This window comes from Kryptolebias marmoratus, linkage group LG5 (genome assembly GCF_001649575.2).
Source record: "Kryptolebias marmoratus isolate JLee-2015 linkage group LG5, ASM164957v2, whole genome shotgun sequence".
NCBI classification, from domain to species: domain Eukaryota; kingdom Metazoa; phylum Chordata; class Actinopteri; order Cyprinodontiformes; family Rivulidae; genus Kryptolebias; species Kryptolebias marmoratus.
The window spans coordinates 21,357,786-21,376,495 of record NC_051434.1 but is presented as its reverse complement, the minus strand read 5'-3'; the positions used below and the strand labels follow the sequence as shown (position 1 = coordinate 21,376,495).

Sequence of the window (18,710 nt, the reverse complement as noted above, 5' to 3'; positions counted from 1 at the left end):
GTAAGTTAGAAACAGGTCTATAATTACAGAACACAGCTAGATCTAGACTGCTTTTCCTTAAGAGCGGTTTGATGACAGCAGTTTTGAGTATAGTAGGGAAAACTCCTAATAGAAGAGAGCAATGGAGATTTCCAATGCCTCAGCTAATACACAGTTAAAATTATGTTTTTTAAGTTGTAGGAATAGATTCCAAACAGCAGGTGGATGACCTTAGCTGTCTTACAATATTATCCAACTGACTGCTGGTGTTAGACCCTGTCCTGCTAACTGCAGTAAGAAGAATAATATAGCCTTCATCACAAAGCACAGCAATTCATTTGTAAATTCTTGGAAAGTGATGAAATGATGCCATACATAAACATATTCCAAAGCCACTCTCCAAACCATACATGAGACAAAGAAAAATGAGGAAAATATACAGTATTTTAGGTTTTTCTGATCTTAAACAGAAAAACTGCTCTGAGTTTTGAAATTCCAACAAAGTGAAGAAAGTAAAGCCACATCATTTCATGTGAGTACACCAGTTTCCTCTAGATCATCCCATTTTTAACTGTGAGGATCTGGGGTTTGGCTCCACCTTCTGGGTGGTGCCACTAATCATTGTCCACAGGTGTTCCTCATACCACTGACGAGACCATACAGGATTTAAGCAGCAGGCTGTGATTACATCTTCGCTGGAGCATCGAACCTACTGGGTTAGATTCTCCGCCTTAGCGTCTAACCTGAAACCTTGCTCCTAGTGTTAACTACATTCTCTGTTTGTACCTACGTCCTAGGTTTTTGCCACGCCACGACTACGGATACTAAGGACTACTTACCTGACACCCTTCTGATACTTACCTTCCTGGAATTGGCTCGTCACGTCTGGAACTTCTGGGACTCCTGGAACCACTCCTCCTCTCCTCGACGCCGCATTTAACTCCTGGATCTGTAAGCAAACCAAGAGACATCATTACCAACTTCTCGCCACCGTCTGGATCTAGACTCGTACCCGAGACTCACCTAGCTCTCCTTCTCTTGCAGACTCTCTGGATACCGCCCACTGTATATAGCTATCACCCTGTAAATAAAATCACTTACCTTTTACATCCGTCTCCGTGTTTGGTCTTGGTCTCGCTCTCTGGACAGTATCCCCTGGTTTATGACATTAACTCACCAACCTAATCGGCACTAAAAGAGAGTCACCGCTAACAAGTAAACATCTGAAATATTTTGTGTTCTTTAAACAAAAAATATTCTTTAAGTCAGAGAATCTAACATTTCTGTCTGTCATTCCTGTTTTTAGTTTAAAAATAAAAGCAGGTTTCAGAGTCTTTCCTCCTAATGTATAATATGCTTTACAGATAACATTATAGGATGTAACTCAACTCAATTTAAAATAGGATTTTACCATATTATCTCACATCCAAATGTCATTAAGTATGAACCATCTGCTTCATACATTATTCATCTTTAGTTACAAACTAAAAAAAAAATCAATCCTGAGAGATTTTACTTCCTTACAGACTTGCAGAAAATGATTTAAACAGCATTTTGCTTCACTGATGGGAAGATAGAAACTGTTGGAAGACAATGAAAGGTCAGAGCAAAAAAAAAAAGGCAGCAGTCAAAATGTTTTAGCAGGTGAAAAAAGGTGGTTATGTTATCACGGAAGGGCAAAGGCAGAGGATGATATTTTTGCTTGTGTGTGTGTGTTCATGTCTGTTCTTAAAATATCTTATGAACCCATTGTGGATGTAATTTAATGAAACTTTCAGAAATACCATCAAATTTAAATGACTTATTTTTATATATATCATAAGGGGTTTCATACCTATAACTTTTGTTTTGTAAATTAATATCAAAGTGGTTGCAAACACTACCAAGCAACATAAATTTGGTTTTATGCTGCTTGACTGAGTTGTGAAATCAGAATAGTATCTAGAATATTTAGCAGCAGCAGCAATCCCGTCTGATCAAAACTCTGTGTCTGTCTGTGAAAGTCATGGCCAACAAACAAGTCAGCCATTTTACATTTAGGTCTAATTGCGGTGTTTTTGTAGAAAAGAAGTGAGCACATGCCAGGCTATGTATAGGATCCGTGTGGAGTGGACAGGAAGTGGGCTGATGGTTCGGGGCAGATGCACCACATGAGTGATTGTGCATGTCTAAGGAACCATCTGCCGCCATGTGTGACAGGGTTAAAGAGGTGAGTGGTGTGCTGGCTGAGTGTGAGGCGGGGAGCGGAGTGCAGGGTTGGAGGTAGCCATCTGGTGACTGACTGACAGCCAGCTTTCAGCCTCCCACATTTTAATTAATTTTAATTTTACACATTTTAATTCAGCAGAGGTTTCTGTCTCAACAAGGAAACTCCTTGTTTTCCTTGAAAGAACACGTCGCCCGCCGCTGTCATATCCGAGAGGCTTGCATATGACTGAGAGACTACTGAATGTATCAGTCTGTGTGATCAGCCCGTCTAGTTGGTCCAAAAGGTGACTCAACTCCTCAACTCCTGGCTGACTGATACATTTACAGCCTCAAGACCACTTTCAAAATATACACACACAAATCCTACCAGTGGCTAGAAAGGGCTGGACTGAAGGACAGCACAGAGGCATTAATCATGGCAAAACAAGAGCAATAGAGGCTGGGGTCGATCATACCAGGCAGGACCCAAGATGCAGGCTGTGTAAAGATACCCTTGAGACAATCCAGAACATAATAGCAGGATGTAAGACACAGACTGGCAAAGCATATAAACAGGTGATGGCTAACCAACCGGACATTGTGGTGATAGATAAGACACAGAGGAAAGCAGTGGTGATAGGTATTGCAGTCCCAACTGACTGTACCATCAGGAAGAAGGAACAGGAAAGGCTGGAGAAATACCAAGAGCTGAAAGAGGAAATATAAAAGGTCTTTATAGTCAAGGCCTCAGTGGTACCAGTGGTCATCAAAGCACTCAGTGCTGTGACCACCAAACTGGACAAGTGGCTCCAAAAGATTCCAGGAACAACCTCAGAGATGTCTGTCCAGAAGAGCGCAGTCCTAGAAACAGCTTCGATACTGCGTAAAACCCTCAAGTTCCCAGGCCTCTGGTAGAGAACCCAAGCATGAAGTTAAAGTGGAACCGCCCATTTAGAACAAATAGGGTTTGTGGAAAAAAAACCCTATTTGTGGAACCCACAGAGCTAAAAACAGATCACTTGCCACGTGATCACGTAACTCAATGGACAATTGCCGCCATTATCAAAACAGGAAGCAGTCATCTTGTAATAGCATAGCAGCATGCCTGAATCATGTGCATGTTATAACTGCACCAATACATGCAAAATAGATAAGTATCCTTACAATATACAATTTTGCAAGAATTTAGTAAATTTATCATGAAAAAACTACCTTGAAAACATATTGACATATGGTAAATCTACTATATTCACACTGACATTTTCTGGCTTTGCACTTTATAAAAGAAATGTATAAAATGGCTTTCTTAATCACCAAAGAAAATCACACAAAATCCACATCTAAAAGTAGTAAAAAGACAAGACAAATAGTTGGTAGCAATACTGTAATATATACATGTCTGCTCTTAAGTTCTTTCACACCAGTATATTGTTTTTGGGAAAGAGTTTTATAAGCCTTAAAAAAACGCTAAAAGAGCCGGCACTTGTTTGAACAACGACCTTTGCATCTTTCTCCATACTCCATGCTCTTTGACTGATGTCATGGGTGATAAGGTACTTACTGTTGTTAACTATTATACATAAAAACTCAAGCAGATTTATCACTTTGCAAAGCAACGAAAGAAAAACCATTTCTTATCATCTGGACAGGAAGAGTACTTGTCTGTGTGCTTGTTGTAACTAAAATGTTCTATAAGGGATGGCAGACATCATTCAACAAGACACAGTTTAACAGGACAAATACCAAACAAATGTAACAGAGTACAACAAATTGCTGAATTTCTTTAAATGTACAACACAAGAACATTCAGTAAGTCGGTGCCTTTAACCTCAAACTGCAAGCACTGTAATCATTTCTTCAGTCTATATTTGGCTCTGTCCACAAGTGTGTGGCTGGTAGAACCCAAGGCAGCCCAGCCCACATAGCACCAGGCCCAGGGTGGCTCCGCTGTGACCGTCACCATGGCATGAGACTGGACATTTGAGGCCAAGACGCTGTGCCTTCTTTTTATCCCCTGCTAAAGTCGAAAGCAGACAGATAATGTTTTTGTCTGTGGCTGTGTGTGTTCGATTGTCTAAACCATTAGCAAAATGTCACATGAATCACTGAACAGATTTTTAAGAAAATTTCACAAAGTAATCATTGCATTGACATGTACCACCAATAAACTATAAGATAAGATAAGATATTCCTTTATTAATCCCGCAGCGGGGAAATTTACATTGTTGCAGCAGCACAGAGGACAGAGCAGAACCAATATGCAGAAAAAAACAAATGAATATAAAAAATACTAATCCTTGTCAAATTCAGAAAAGGAAATAAAATCTTGCCTCTAACAAACAAAACTCTCAACGACCAAGCTCCATCTTATATTGACCCTCCCGTGGCCTTCAGGTCAAACTGACCCCAAGTTACAAACTCTTCTCTGCCTCTTTTTGTCTCTATCTCTCTATCGAGGGCTTCAGCAGGGTTTAATATCTTATTGCTCCATATTTTCCTAACAGAACGCTTTGCTCTCAGAATGAAGGTTTTTTTGTAGTTCCTAGAGTTTCTAAAAGTAGAACAGGAGGCAGAGCTTTCAGTTCTCAGGCTCCTCTTTGGTTGAACCAACTTCCGGTTTCTGTCTGTGAGGCTGACACCCTGTCTACCTTTAAGACCAGGCTTAAGACTTTCCTTTTTGATCAATCCTATAGTTAGGGTTGGCTTGGGTTTCCTGAGGTATTCCTTAGGTCGTATTCAGACCTGACACATTTGGTCCGCTTTAATCGAAGCAGAGTTCGTTTCCAGCGTTGGTCCGGACTTTTTGTGCAGGTGTGAATACAGTCATGCGAACTCCGGTGCGGATCAAACAACCGGACCAAGACCCGCTTTTTGAGGTGGTCTCGGTCCGCTTCCAAACGAACTCTGGTGCGGTTCGCTTCTGGTGTGAATACAGACCTGACTTGAACCGAACTAACTACGTAAAGCATTCTGTTTACCAATGCTGCTGCTAGTATGTTGTGTGTCAGAGTGCACAGAGCATCTCGTCTTCTTCGAGTTGCAGCACGCATTTGCCGGCGCCGTTCCAAAATTAGAAGTAAAACGTCATTACGTCATTAACTGACGTTGAATGAGCTGCTCTTGAATTTTAAAATGGTACTGTAATTGTACCAACAGAACGAATGTGCACATAACAAGTGCAGCATGCAGGACTTCCATTTTTATTTCTGGGTCTGTGCTCCAACCGCTGCCCCCGTCTTTCTGTCCAATGGGAGCAATGACCGTCACCCACGTGGCTTTGTTTATAAATTATAGTCTGCTTATAAAAAAGCAAAATGTGAATGCAAACCGCACCAAACGAAAAAATTAAGTCCACTTTTGGTCCGGACCAAACAAGCGGACCAAAAGACTTTCCTGGTGTGAATACATCCTTAGTTCCGCTGCTATAGACTTAGACTGCTGAAGGACAAACTGACCACATTTCCTATCTCTGCTGCTGTCTTTACTCTCTCTACTTTCCATGTTTGTATTTGTAATTATTTCTATCATTAACATGTTTTTCTTTGTCTTTCGCCTAGTAGAAACTCCACCTGGACCAGTCATTCTGTGTTTGTCTGTGTCTCTTTCCTGTCCTCTCTAACTCCAGCCGGTCGTCCTGAGGCTGGTTCTGGTTCTGGTTCTGGTTCTGCTGGAGGTTTCTTCCTGTTAAAAAGGAGTTTTTCCTTTCCACTGTTGTCAGTGTGCAGCTCAGGATGTGAGACTGTGACGAAGTGAAGATTCAACACAATCTGCTGGTTTCCTTAGTTGGATAACTTTTACCAATCCATCCATCCATAAATCCATCCATCCATCCATCCATCCATCCATCCATCCATCCATCCATCCATCCATCCATCCATCCATCTTCTTCCGCTTATCCGGGGTCGGGTCGCGGGGGTAGCAGCCTATGCAGGGAGACTCAGACTTCCCTCTCCCCAGCCACTTGGGCCAGCTCCTCCGAGGAATCCCAAGGCATTCCCAGGCCAGCCGAGAAACGACTTTTACCAATCGTCTCTTTATAATGTATGTGTATGCTTTTGTACAGTGCTCTGGGAAGACTTTTATTGTGACACGGCGCTATATAAATAAACTGAATTGAACTGAAACTAAACCTGAGTATTGCATTTTGTGTTATCATATGATATCACACATTACCTTATTTTGAAGGTTTGCCTAAAACGGCTAAGACTCTGCCATTCCTTAAAATAAGATGATCTTAGTCTAAAACTCTGGCATGAGAGTCAGCAGGTGACAGGCATTCCTTCAAGGAATGCTAGGCCTTTAATTTGAGGGAAACACTTTAGACGGGTGCAGCTGTGGAGAAGAGAGAGAGAGAGAGAGAGAGAGAGAGGGGAAAAAAAGGACCAAAATACCCAGAAAGTTTGGTCTATAATTGGCAGTGCCTCTCTGCCTCTCTTTATGTGTGAGCCAGAGTGGAGAACAGTGGTGAAACCCTACACTTTCTGCTGCTCCCTCCCACTCTGTCCACGCATCCACAAAGTTGTTGGAGATCACCTCAGAACACTTTTTTTTTTTTTTACCAACAGTGAACACTTGAGAGTTGCCCTGGATTAAACAAGAGGCTCAGTCTGGTTCTTGGTACCTTTCAGGAGGAACCATTAGGATTATTATCAGCTGAGGATGATGATGCTGGCCTGGTGCTGATTCAGGCCGTAAGTGACTGCTCCAGGAACACGGACTGACTGATGAGGTAAGCTTAAAAAAAAAAAAAAAAAGAGAAAAGAAAGAAGAGAGACTTCAAAATACAGTGTAAGCGCTGAATGACTTTGCTGAAATTTGCTAAAGAAGGTGAAGCTGACACTGAGAATAAAAGAAGCAGAATGCTAGCTAAAAGCTAAAAAAACAACAACAAAATCCTAAACAAAACAAACAAAAAAATAAGCTAGCTAAAAACTAAAAATAGCAAAAGTATAACTAAAGTATTGAAAGGTTAACAAAAAGCCTAAAATAACAAAAGCCTAGCTAAAAGAATAAGTAGAAAAAAAGTAGGTAAAAGCTAAATGTTGCAAAAGCTAAATGAATTTGAAATGAATAGAAATGAAAAATGAAAATTAGCAGACAAAGACAAAGAAAAACATGAATGCTGAAGCAGATTTCCAAAAGAACAATGTTTTCAAAGGAACTGAATGAATTTCAGTTTATTCCTAAGGGGAAAATATTTGTGAATAAAAATAAATGAATAAATTAAAAAAAAAACTAAGTAAGTTACAAAAACTAAAAGCCATAGCAGCCACCTCTTGAATGAGCTGAACATTTTTGATGTACAAACGGCTGAAACAGTACAAAGTATGCAGAAGTGCACTAGTTAAACTGCATGTAAAAAAATAAATAAAAAAGAAACAGCCGAACAACAATAGTGTGAATGCTGACTCGGCATTCACAATTCTTCAGCCTTGATTTTCTTCCAGGTTTGTCTAAAATGTGGCTTTAAGATTCTTGACGAGACATGTTTTATTGTCTGGGCTTTATTTTCCCTTCATGGTCTGTTCATGGCTTTAAAAAAACAAGCAAAACAAAAAAAAATAAAATAAAAAATACATGTTTTTCTGCTTTTTACACCTGGGAAATGATAAACGTGCTGCTTCTGTTATAAACATCTACGTTGCAGTCCCAGGCCTGCCGTAGAGGGAGGAGGTGGGAAAGGGCCTGATGACACAGAACTGCAGTGTGTGAGGAAGCTGCACTCAGCTTGGCTTGAGCTTAACCTTAGATGCTTGTGAAAATGAAGTCAGTCAATTTTGAAAATATCGCGCTATAATTTGGTGTGGTAGTAGCTGAGAGTCATTCCCATTGTAGGCTCGAAGCACTGATTGATTGTGCAAAATTAGGTCTGTTTTTAAACTTTGTCATTAACTATTACGGTTAATTAACTTTGCCTGTCTGTTAGCAAAATACCTCATGAACCAATAAATGGATTTTAATGCAACTTTTAGTCAGTATTCACCGGATGAATATTTACAACTGATCACCATTTGGAGTCAACCCAATTGAAGGCTGCTGCCACAGCTAATTAAAGTCATCCAACAAAAGAATGGCTATAACTAATTCATCTTTACAGATACTGAGCTAAAAAATTTGACGTGGTAATAGCTGAAAGTCATCCCTTTATAAATATTCAGAGGGATACACATTGTAGAACATGTTTTCTTAAAACATTGACATTAACTGTCAGCATCAACCCTGTTTGTCTATTAGCAAAATATCTCGTGAACCACTGGACAGATGTTATTGAAACGCTCAATAAAAAAAAAAATGGTTTTATATCTACAACTCAATAACTTTTGGGGTCAATCCAATACAAGATGGCTGCCACAGCTAATTGACCTTAGACAATACAAAAATGGCTATAATTCAAACAATTTTACAGATATTTAGCTAAAACCTGGTGTCATGGTAGCTGAGACTCATCCTCAGCACATAGTTCAAGTGCCAACAAACCATGCAAGGTACCACAATATTGCAAGAGATTGTGCACAATGTCATTTACAAAGTTTGCCCAAAATGGCTATAACACCACTTTTCTCAGATGATGTGCTTAGTTGTTTTCTTTTTCAAGGAATGCTAAGTCTCTTAGTATTTGAAATGGAGGTATCTATTAAAGAGAGACCAGTGTTAGATGTGCACACAGTCAAATTATAAGCACGAACAAAAATCTTGTTCAGAGGTCTGTCTGGACTTCAGGTCTCAGACTTTTAAAACACACTAACTGGTGTATAAAGAGCATTTCAGCTCTCTGGCCTTTTTTCTGCTCATTAATAGAAACAGTGAAAGCAAGCAACAGGAATAGCTCAGTGCAGAATCAGATAAGGCCCAAGCACTTTGCTTCCACCAAACTGAATAATATGCTCTCTATTACAGTTTCTGAAGGGGCGCAGCCACAAACAGCAGGCTCCTGTTTGTTCAGCTGTGAACCCCCCCAACAGCATTTGATCAGTACCCACTAAATCACCATGTTTCAAAACTATATTGGATTTAGATGTCCTGGGCTAGCGTGCTTTAGTCCACCTTTTTATCCAGAGTATTAGGAAAAATAACTAAAAGTGAGAAGTTAGAAGGTCATGTACAGGTAAACAACTGCTCTGAAGTCTAAAAACAGACAGGAGAGACGCCAGTAGGCTGAGTTTGTGGCAAAACCTTTTTTTCTTAAAACTACCGCTAGAATATTTCCCTGTCTCATGTGATAAGTGTCTTGTAAGACCTCTAAGAACCATTAGCCCACTTCCTGTCCACTCCAATATTTACTTTCTGAAAATTTAATTAAAAACTGTCCAGTGGCTTATGAGACATTTTGCTTACAGACAAACGAGACTGACTCCAACAGTTAATCTTCAGTTTTATACAAACCAAACTAATGAAACTGGCCTTGGCAACAAAAGATGGTACTCCTAGAAAAGACTGAAACTGAAACAGGAACATGTTAAACTAAGGTGAGTTCGTGAGTTCTGTAATAAGCATCATAGGTTCTTCAATCTTGTACTCAATCTGCTTATTTAAAGGGTGAAAAGTAGTCACTGTGCTGTTTGGTATTGTAACACTTGACATGTGGGGTGAATATGTGTTACCATAAAAACGGGAGGTCGTGGGTGGAGAAAGAGCAACACACTGAGAGGAAACCCTTAGAAAAAAATCCCACGAAATTCACATGTGATCACATGTGATTCCCATTTTCCACATGTGGTTCACATAATCTACAAAAAAATCACATATTTCCACGTGATTCCCATTCTCCACATGTGGTTCACATAATCTACAAAAAAGTCACATTTTCACATGTGGAAATGTGGAAATCACATGTGATCACATGTGAAAGTCACATGTGATTTTCATGGGATTTTTTTGTAAGGGAATAGCATGGCTGTACGGACGTTTATTCAGCCCTTCATCAACCGAATTCCCGCCTCAAAACTCCAGTAAAACATATATACAAAAAAAGAAACAATTCAATATGTATTGATCAACATTAGTCAATAACTGACCCAGTACCTCACCACATTAACTGAAATGTAAAAATAAATCATTTTACATACTGAAACTAAACATATCTAAACATGAGCTAAAACAGTCAAAATAGTAGCTAAAATAATATCATGATAAAGTTAAAGCTGAACTAAACAACAATCGGGCTAAGACAGTCAAAATGTGCAGGAAGGCTAAATAAGCTAACATAAACTGAAACATGACAATGCTAAGTTAAGGGTACAGCATGACTAAAACGCCAAAAGTCCCACTAACAGCCAACATCCATCCATCCATCCATTTTCTTTTACCCGCTTCTCCATTTTTAGGTTGTGTGGAGCTGGTGCCTAAGCCAACATAAGAATTACTAAGATAGCTAAATTAAATATTGTGGGTTTAAAAAGTTTTTAACTGTTAAAGGTCCCAGGTGTGACTCTATTGATCTGCATAGCATTGCCGTGGCTCAAACTAGTAAGTATCCATATCCAATCACAGGACGCATAAATGTCACGTTCAACGTGAGGCCAGCTAGAGAGCCTTACTGACACAACTCGTGATCTGATTGGCTATCGCAACTATCTATCAATTGTATTTACCCTTTCACTTACAGTGCACAGACGCCCGCATTGTTGATTCTGAAGGCCCGGGCAGATTTCATACAGCCTGGCAACATAAGATAGCTGAATTCTGTTTGGATAAAAACTCGAACTGAAAAACAACAGCACTGGAAGGAGCATAATATGACATGAAGAGAATATGAATACTTTTAGATATCTAGGGAAAGTAAATTAAAAAGTAAATTAACTTTTATCACAATTATGATCATGATTTCTGGTTATGAAGGCCTTGCTGGCCCTGACGGCCCACCACTGCCTGGATGTGATCACAGGAGGAAAATTGATGACAAACTGAAGAAACATCTAATATTGATGGTAACCAAAGAGCCCAGAACAAATTTCAAACCACAAAGACTTCTGGGAGAATGTCTTAGAGAAGAATGAGAATGAGACAAAACTGGAGCTTTTTGGCAACAATGTCCCATCAGCTCTGTGTTCACAGACCAAAAATTGAAACATAAATAAAAGAACCCTGTACCTACAGAGAAACATGGAGGAGGCTCTGTTCTGTTCTGGAGCTGCTTTGCTGCAACTGACACAGAGTGTCTTGAATCTTTTCAGGGTACAATGACATCTCAAGACTATCAAGACATTCTCAGTGTCAGAAAGCTTGGACTCAGTTGCAGGTCATGAGTCCTCCAATAGGATAATGACCCAAAACACACTGCTAAAACATCCAGGAATGGCTCAGAACAAAACAATGGACTATTCTGAAGTGTCCTTCTGAGCCCTAATCTAAATCTAAATCCGTTAAAAATGATTTACACGTATGTTCTTGTTGATGTCAAACTTTGTTAAATGTGATTTTAGTAAAGCTAGTATCTTATTAGGCTGCGACTAGCTGGCAAATGGCAATGACGAGGGAGTTTCCAAAGTATATGAAAGATCAAGATGAGTCTCAACCCACCTAAAAGTTGCTGCAGCATCTTCAACCCATCTCAAGAGTCCCAGAGCTGTATTCTGACACCTCCACAGGAGCTCTTCTCTGAAGGAAAATATCAGAAGCCAATGTCAAAGTTTGAAAACCATGCTGATGATAAATAATAATTATTTAAAAACTTCTCTGAATCTGACTGTCCTGATTTCAAAAGTGTACTCAGGCAGACTGAATCATAAATGTGGGGGTCGGTGTCAACGCGGGAATGATGTGGATGAAGAATACTGTTTTACGAGACATACACAAATTTTCAAAAACTGTCTGCCCTCGCTGGTTGCAAACACAAAAAAAATTCACCTATTTTCTTGTGATTTTGAATCGTCAGTTAGTTTCCAACAGCCGCAACCCAGTCAGATACCACCTTAAGCTTTACCCATTTGTTAGACAGAGTGTATTTATTTACTGTAAACCAATGACATGTAGTACGAACAATGATGCTGTTGAATAACTGAACAGGAAAGATCACAAGGTGCCATCTTTTTCTGTCTTGACTCAACCATTAGGCTTTAGCTTCCGGTGGAAAATAAATACATGAACAATGAGTTCAGTGGAAATATCAGAGCGTACTAAAAGGTGGCTAAGAATGGTGAAACGCTTTTCACTTCATGAGGTTTCATTGCTTTCCAAGTTGTCCACAAGTCAACCCCCCCAAACAACCCCCTTTCCACAGTGAGACAGGATGAGCCCATGTTTAGGCTACAGTCAGCCCCACATCAGTCCTGCTGTAACATCACCACCACCGCTTCTGTCACACACATTTCAATCATACACAGGCCGTGGGCCCATTTAAACTTTTAACCTTTTAAATCAGACAAGTAAAATCTGCTAACTCCATTATTTTTCTTTTTCTGTGTTGTGGGTGGAGAGAAAAAAAAAAAAACAAGCAAAAAAAAACATAGTCTGGCTTCAAGTTTCAACCATATCTAGTCGGTCCAGTTTGCTCTGGACGGAGAATTTACTGCTCCTGTACAGTGATGTGTATTTTCATCCTAACTTTCAATTATCATGTCCTCAGAATGAAGAACATTTCCTGCCAAGCTTCATACCAAAGCAATGCAAGACAGTAAAAGCTGAAGCAGAGATTTTTCTTTTATAGAAACTCCACTTTCTTTATACGTATGAAGTAAAGAGTATACAGTGATGTGAACAAGTATTTGACTCCTCACAGATTTCTTCTGCTTGTGCTTTTTAGTCACACTTAAGGATCAACAAACAAATGTTTTATGCTTCACCTGCCTCAGAGCAAGGTCAGAGCTCAGGATTCAACATAAAGAAAGAGACGAAAGACAAAAATGGCCTCCATAGGAAAGTTGCAAGACCAGAACCACTGCTGAGCAAAAAGAACACAAAGACAAATAATCTGGGCAAATATTCTGTGGACCAACGAGACAAAAGTGGAACTGTTTGGAAAGTGTGTGTCCCATTACATCTGGTATAACTAACCACATACGAACAGTCAAACATGGTGGCGGTAGTGTGATGATGGTTTGCTGCTTCAGGACCTGGATGACTCTCTGTCACTGAAGGAACCCTGAATTCAGATCTCCAGCAGAAAATTTTGAAGGAGAACGTCTGGCCACCAGTTTGTGACCTTAAGCTCAGACCCACTCAGGTTCTGCAGCAGAACGATGATCTGAAGCACAGCAGCAACATTCCTCCACAGCCATCTGAAACACTTCCTGCCAGTTCTTCACAACCAGTTAGTAGGATTAGGGGAGGAATTACTTCTCACATAGGGGCAGGGCAGTTTAGAGAGGTATTTTCTCTAAAACAAAATCATTTAAAAACTGTATTTTATTTTTACTCTGGTTATCTTTGTTTGATGATCTGAGATGTGAAAGCATGACAAAAAGGCAAAAGCAGAACAAATCTGTAATGAGGTAAACACTTTTTCAGAGCACTGTATGTTTAAATTGGTTTTCCATCAGGCTGCAGTCAAAGTAAAGATTGTAGGGACCCTTTGTTTTACAGCAATCCTGCTCTACAGGAGGTACTTCTTCCTCTTTGGTTTCCCTGTTGGAGAGACAGAATCGTTCAGTCTGTTCACGTCTGAGTGATAAAAAGGTGCAGACAAAAGCGTTACGTTTAGCTGTTGGTTTACACATTTAAGGTAATCTTCTTAGCTGAATTGACGTTTTTTGATGATCTTTCCCCAGGCTGAAGAGTTTGATGGTGACAGTAAGCTAAACAAAAACAAAGCTCGGGCTTGAGATGGAATTACGACTGGGATTTAGGCTCATCCTGGTCTGCTTCATCCTGGCTTTGACACTCTCCAGTCAGAGAGTGGAAGCACAGAGGGCAGGTAAAGGAGAAAGATTTAAACACAATGGTTGGCGTAGAGTCTCTGCCTGTGAATAAATGTCTTTGTATGTGGTCTACTGCAGGGTGTAAAAATGTCCACTATGACTTGGCATTCATCCTGGACACCTCATCAAGTGTGGGGAAGGAGAACTTTGAGAAGATCCGGCAGTGGGTAGCCAACCTGGTAGACTCTTTTGACGTGGCGCCTGACAAGACGAGGGTGGCTGTGGTTCGCTACAGCGACAGGCCCACCACTGAATTTACCCTGGGGCGACACAGAACCCTGGAAGATGTGAAGCAAGCTGCCCGTAACATACGCTACCTGGGAGGAAACACAATGACTGGAGACGCCATCAGCTACGCCACCACTAACATCTTTACTGAACGGAACAGCGCGAGGCCAACCGCCCGAGGCATTCAGAGGGTGGCTATCCTTCTAACAGACGGCAGGAGCCAGGATTATGTCCTGGAGCCCTCCAAGGCAGCTGCCAAAGCTGGCATCAGGATGTTTGCCGTAGGCATCGGGGAGGCTCTGAGGGAAGAACTGGAGGAGATTGCAGCTGAGCCAAAGAACGCCCACGTCTTTCACGTCACTGACTTCAACGCCATTGATAAAATCCGGGGCAGACTGAGGAGGAGGCTGTGTGAGAGTAAGTCATCGGGCTGGTTTTAGACCCAGCAGTCACACTTCAATCCCACAATCAAGTGCCTGCCTCTTCCCAAACACTGATGTATTAAATTTAGACTCTCATTTTAACCGTTAGCTACCCTGACCACAAAACCCCACCCCAACCACAAAGAACTGTCCTGAAATCTTTTGATTTAATATGCAGCTTTAGAGTGAGGGGCTGTTGAAGAAACTGACTCTTAAATAATGGTTTCCACAGACATTTCTGTGGTGGAACAGTTTTTTTTTTATACTGCTGCTTTGGAGCGGAGGTGTTTAGCACAGGAAACCTTGCCTTATGTCAACCTCAATGGGTTTTCCACTATTGTGTTGAATAAAATACTCTATTCACACAAGCTTAGAAAGTAGCTCGCAGCCACATAAATGACCTGAAATAGGATTTAAAATAAACACTCCAAACAGCTTTGTGTTATCAAAGACCTGTGTAGGGGGAAAAAAAGATTTCTCTGTATTATTTTTTACTTTTAATGGAGAATTCTTCTTGCTTCAGCCAACCAAACTAGGCTGGAGTTTACAAATCTGATCTGGCAGTCAGGTGCCCAGTTTGAGAATGTAAAAGTGGAAATTCTTCATCTTGAAGTGAGGTTCTTTGAAAAGGTTATGAACAAAAAAAGGATAGTCTGGGCATTTATAAAGTGATGTTCTGTGAAATAGTTATCGGTTGGGACCTTATGAGCCGTGACATCAGTCATACAGCACAGAGTATGGAGAAAAGGGCAGCAGTACTAATCCAGGCTAGGCTTGTGGCTAGCCAAACGATCAATATGTATTATGACTAGAGACATGACTGGAAGCTGGAAGTTGAAGTCACAAAGGCAAGCACCCCCTAGTTGCTGGCTGCAGTACAGTTTTTAAATCCCACCCCTCAAAATAAACAAATAGAACATCCGACTCACAAAAAAGTAAAAATACACCTCAGATTAATTTCTTTTCAGGTGTGAATTTTAGTTGAGTCATGTAACTATTACTTAACTGTAACCCTAAACCTACCTACCTTGCTGTATGTAAATATATATATATATATATTTTAAATACCTTTAGTTAATTAATTATTTGAGGCTTTAAGGCAATATCATTGTACACTGTGACTGATAGTGCCACAGCGTATTAGTGAGATGGGAGGTTGTATATGTGGGTCTTTCAGAATTGAGGCCCCAGAATGCGCTCCAAAAATACAATATGCAGCAGAACAACATCCATGTTGCAGTGTATGTGTGCTGAGCAAAGGCGTGGCTTAAGCCCATATGGAGATAGGTTAACTTTTGGACTGACTAAATGGACATAAAACAGTCTGTTCATGCTCAGCACACATACATTTAAGTTGTAACATGCAACTATAAAAGAGTAGCGGTTTGTTATTAGCTAACATAGCTTTCTTTCACTCTGGTATGTTAATTTTGATAAAAAGTTGTTTTATAAGCCTGAAAACTAAGAAAAACAACTGACCCTTGTTTGGCTAACCATTAGCTTAGCCTGGAGAAAGACTTCTGCCCGTTAATCCATTCTCTCTGCTCTCTGACTGATGTCAAAGCTGATAAGTTGCCGACTATTGATAACTATTAGACAGAACATCACTTTGAACATTACCAGACTATCCCTTTAACATGTAACCTGTTGTATTTGTAGATAGCTCTTTGAAAGACCACAGTTTGGAAAAATGCAGTTTAATTCTGACCAGACTGACAAGCTAACAGCTTGTCTAAATGCAGCCAAGACCCAAGTGGATTGCTGCCATCTTTAAAAAAAAACCTACAACCTCAAAAATTTTATAGTGGTTTATGCAGACTATTTTTCGTAGACCTTTTACAACACAGCCAATTTCACAAGACATGGTTATTTAGATGGAGTCCTGTGGTAATTTGCAATATTTAGCTGTAGTACTGGGACACTTCTTGCAGGAATTCCACTGTACGTCCTCCAAAGTTACCATGTGATGCAAATTGGACATCGATGTATAGTTTTACTAAACAGTGTTTGCATGAACCGCTGTAAAGTTCTGAAGACCGGAGCTGTTTCAGACCAGCAGCAATCCTCTTTGGTCTTAGCTGCACTCAGACTAGTTCTAAGTCCATCAATACAATCTGAGAGGACTCAAGTTTAGAATTTTATGGTGGTTTATATGAACATTGTTGTTTAAACATTTACACTTACATTAGTTACCTGTTATGTACATGTTTATTTCAGTAAAAATACAATATTTATGCAGCAAGTAGCCCTAGATGTACAGGAAATGATACATCTAGCTGCTGCTGTTGCTATTTGTGCTTGCATATAGCCACAGAAATCTGTGTGCAATGTGAAATTGATGTCCATGTAATGGATCTGAAAATTAATGTTTCCATGGAACTTTAGAGACTGGAGTTGTTTTTGGATGACAGAACCCCATTTTAAAATGGCTGAAATATGACTATAAAAAGAAGTGATGAGTTAGGCTGTAAAACGTAAGTATTGATCTTTTTTAAGGGACTATCATCTTGCTAAATTGCATCATCTACAAAGTACTGTAAAGTCAGTGACCTATGACCTCCCTGCTTGAGTCCAGAGATTTTTTTCTTTTTTTTACCTGGTGTTCCGAATTGTAGGTTGTATAGTTTGCTTTACTAAAGCCCTGCAATAAGCACGGGCTAAATTTACAAAGGGATGAAAGTGCTGTCGTTTTCTTCCTATAATCTGTGACATGACTGAACCTTCCCGAGCTCCGGTGGTCAGCAGGATGGGCTCACTGAGTGATGCCAGCTATTTTCACTCTGAAAATTATAGCTCTAATGTTTCATGCCAACCCAGCACAGAAACTCAGCCATTCGTGTCAAACGTTTTCACCTTTTAATCGATAGGTGTTAAAACGCATCCTGACTCTTAGGAACTCAAACTTGTAACGTGTTATCTTACAAAAAATCAAAACAAAAAAAGAAATATCGGATTTCAGAGAAAAAAAAAATCCAGAGTATCTGAAGTTGATTAGCATGTAGCAACAAAAAGAAATGTTGGTTGTAGGTGTGTAATTGTAAAGCAGAGGCAGGTTTTACATTGCTTCCAATTTAACTCACAGTCAGATCCCTAAATTATAACGTTCTAACCACAAGTGCAGGGAGTTGCTCAGTTATTCAACATGGTAAGATTCAGGGCTCTGCAGCAAAACTGTCTTTAAATAAGAGTGACGCACTTCGATCCATTCACAGAACGGTAATTTCTGGTTGACTTGGTGGCTTTATAAACAATATAAACCAAGTAAACCAACCTTTGCAGACCTTCTATAATCATTTTTTTTTTTAAAAGCGTAAACACAGAGTGGGATAAAATGAAACAAGCAGCTGTGGAATCACTGAAAAGTCTGCAGACGTTGACAGAATAATTAGCTGCAGGGATTTTCTCATTAGACATCCTCCGAATCTTTCACGAAGAAGAAAAAACAAGCCAAGATTCACCCTGACCATCAACACCTGAAAAGTTCAGAACCAGAAGTGAGGATTCACTTTGCTATGATTTTAGAAAAACTGCAGGTTGTGATTGTAGATGTTTGAACCAATCATTGACCCAGAGGAGAAGCCAGGTCTGTTTCACTGAGATATTTATTTTGAGCCACAGGTAATAATTATGGCCGACAGTAAGGAGGATCCAGACAAGGTGTTGGGTTAATAACAGGTTTGATGAGATTTTTCTGTTTTTAGAATTGTTTGAATACAGATTTTTGGCTGTTACTGAACTAAAGTACCAGCTGGGCTGCCTTTTCTGCCAGAGTTTTAGACTAAGATCATTTAATGCTGAGAAGAGACAGAGTTACAGTCATTTTGTTCAAACCTTGTAAATAACATGATACGCACTCTTGTGCACTATTGCAAGATGCCTTAGTGCTCAAAGTGTATGTTGAGTCTCAGCTACCACCAAGCAAAATTTAGTTCAACATCTGTAAAACTGACATAGTTATAGATATTTTTATGCTGGCTAATGCTAATTGTTTTTATGGCCATCTTAAACTGGGTTGACTCCAAAAGTTCATCGGTCCTCT

The 18,710-nt window shown here is 39.9% G+C and overlaps 1 protein-coding gene and 1 long non-coding RNA gene across 5 annotated transcripts in view; both read left to right on the top strand.

Annotated features, from left to right (window-relative positions):
- Positions 1-639: 639 nt before the first annotated feature.
- On the top strand, positions 640-1,152 carry LOC108243105. The gene is made up of 3 exons (XR_001808876.3): positions 640-695; positions 777-930; positions 1,024-1,152. It is a non-coding gene; the product is annotated as an uncharacterized LOC108243105 (long non-coding RNA).
- Positions 1,153-6,578: 5,426 nt separating this feature from the next.
- Positions 6,579-18,710, top strand: part of col22a1 (collagen, type XXII, alpha 1) — an 89,969-nt gene continuing 77,837 nt past the window's right edge. Inside the window, exons 1-4 of one of the 4 annotated variants that reach the window (XM_017428356.3) lie at positions 6,579-6,895; positions 13,687-13,779; positions 13,872-14,017; positions 14,100-14,666. In XM_017428356.3, the coding sequence (XP_017283845.1) occupies positions 13,927-14,017; positions 14,100-14,666 (658 nt within the window). In that variant the 5' untranslated portion in view covers positions 6,579-6,895; positions 13,687-13,779; positions 13,872-13,926. The remainder of the gene's footprint in view (positions 6,896-13,686; positions 13,780-13,871; positions 14,018-14,099; positions 14,667-18,710) is intronic. The other 3 variants (XM_017428355.3, XM_037975677.1, XM_017428357.3) reach the window with 3 other exon arrangements.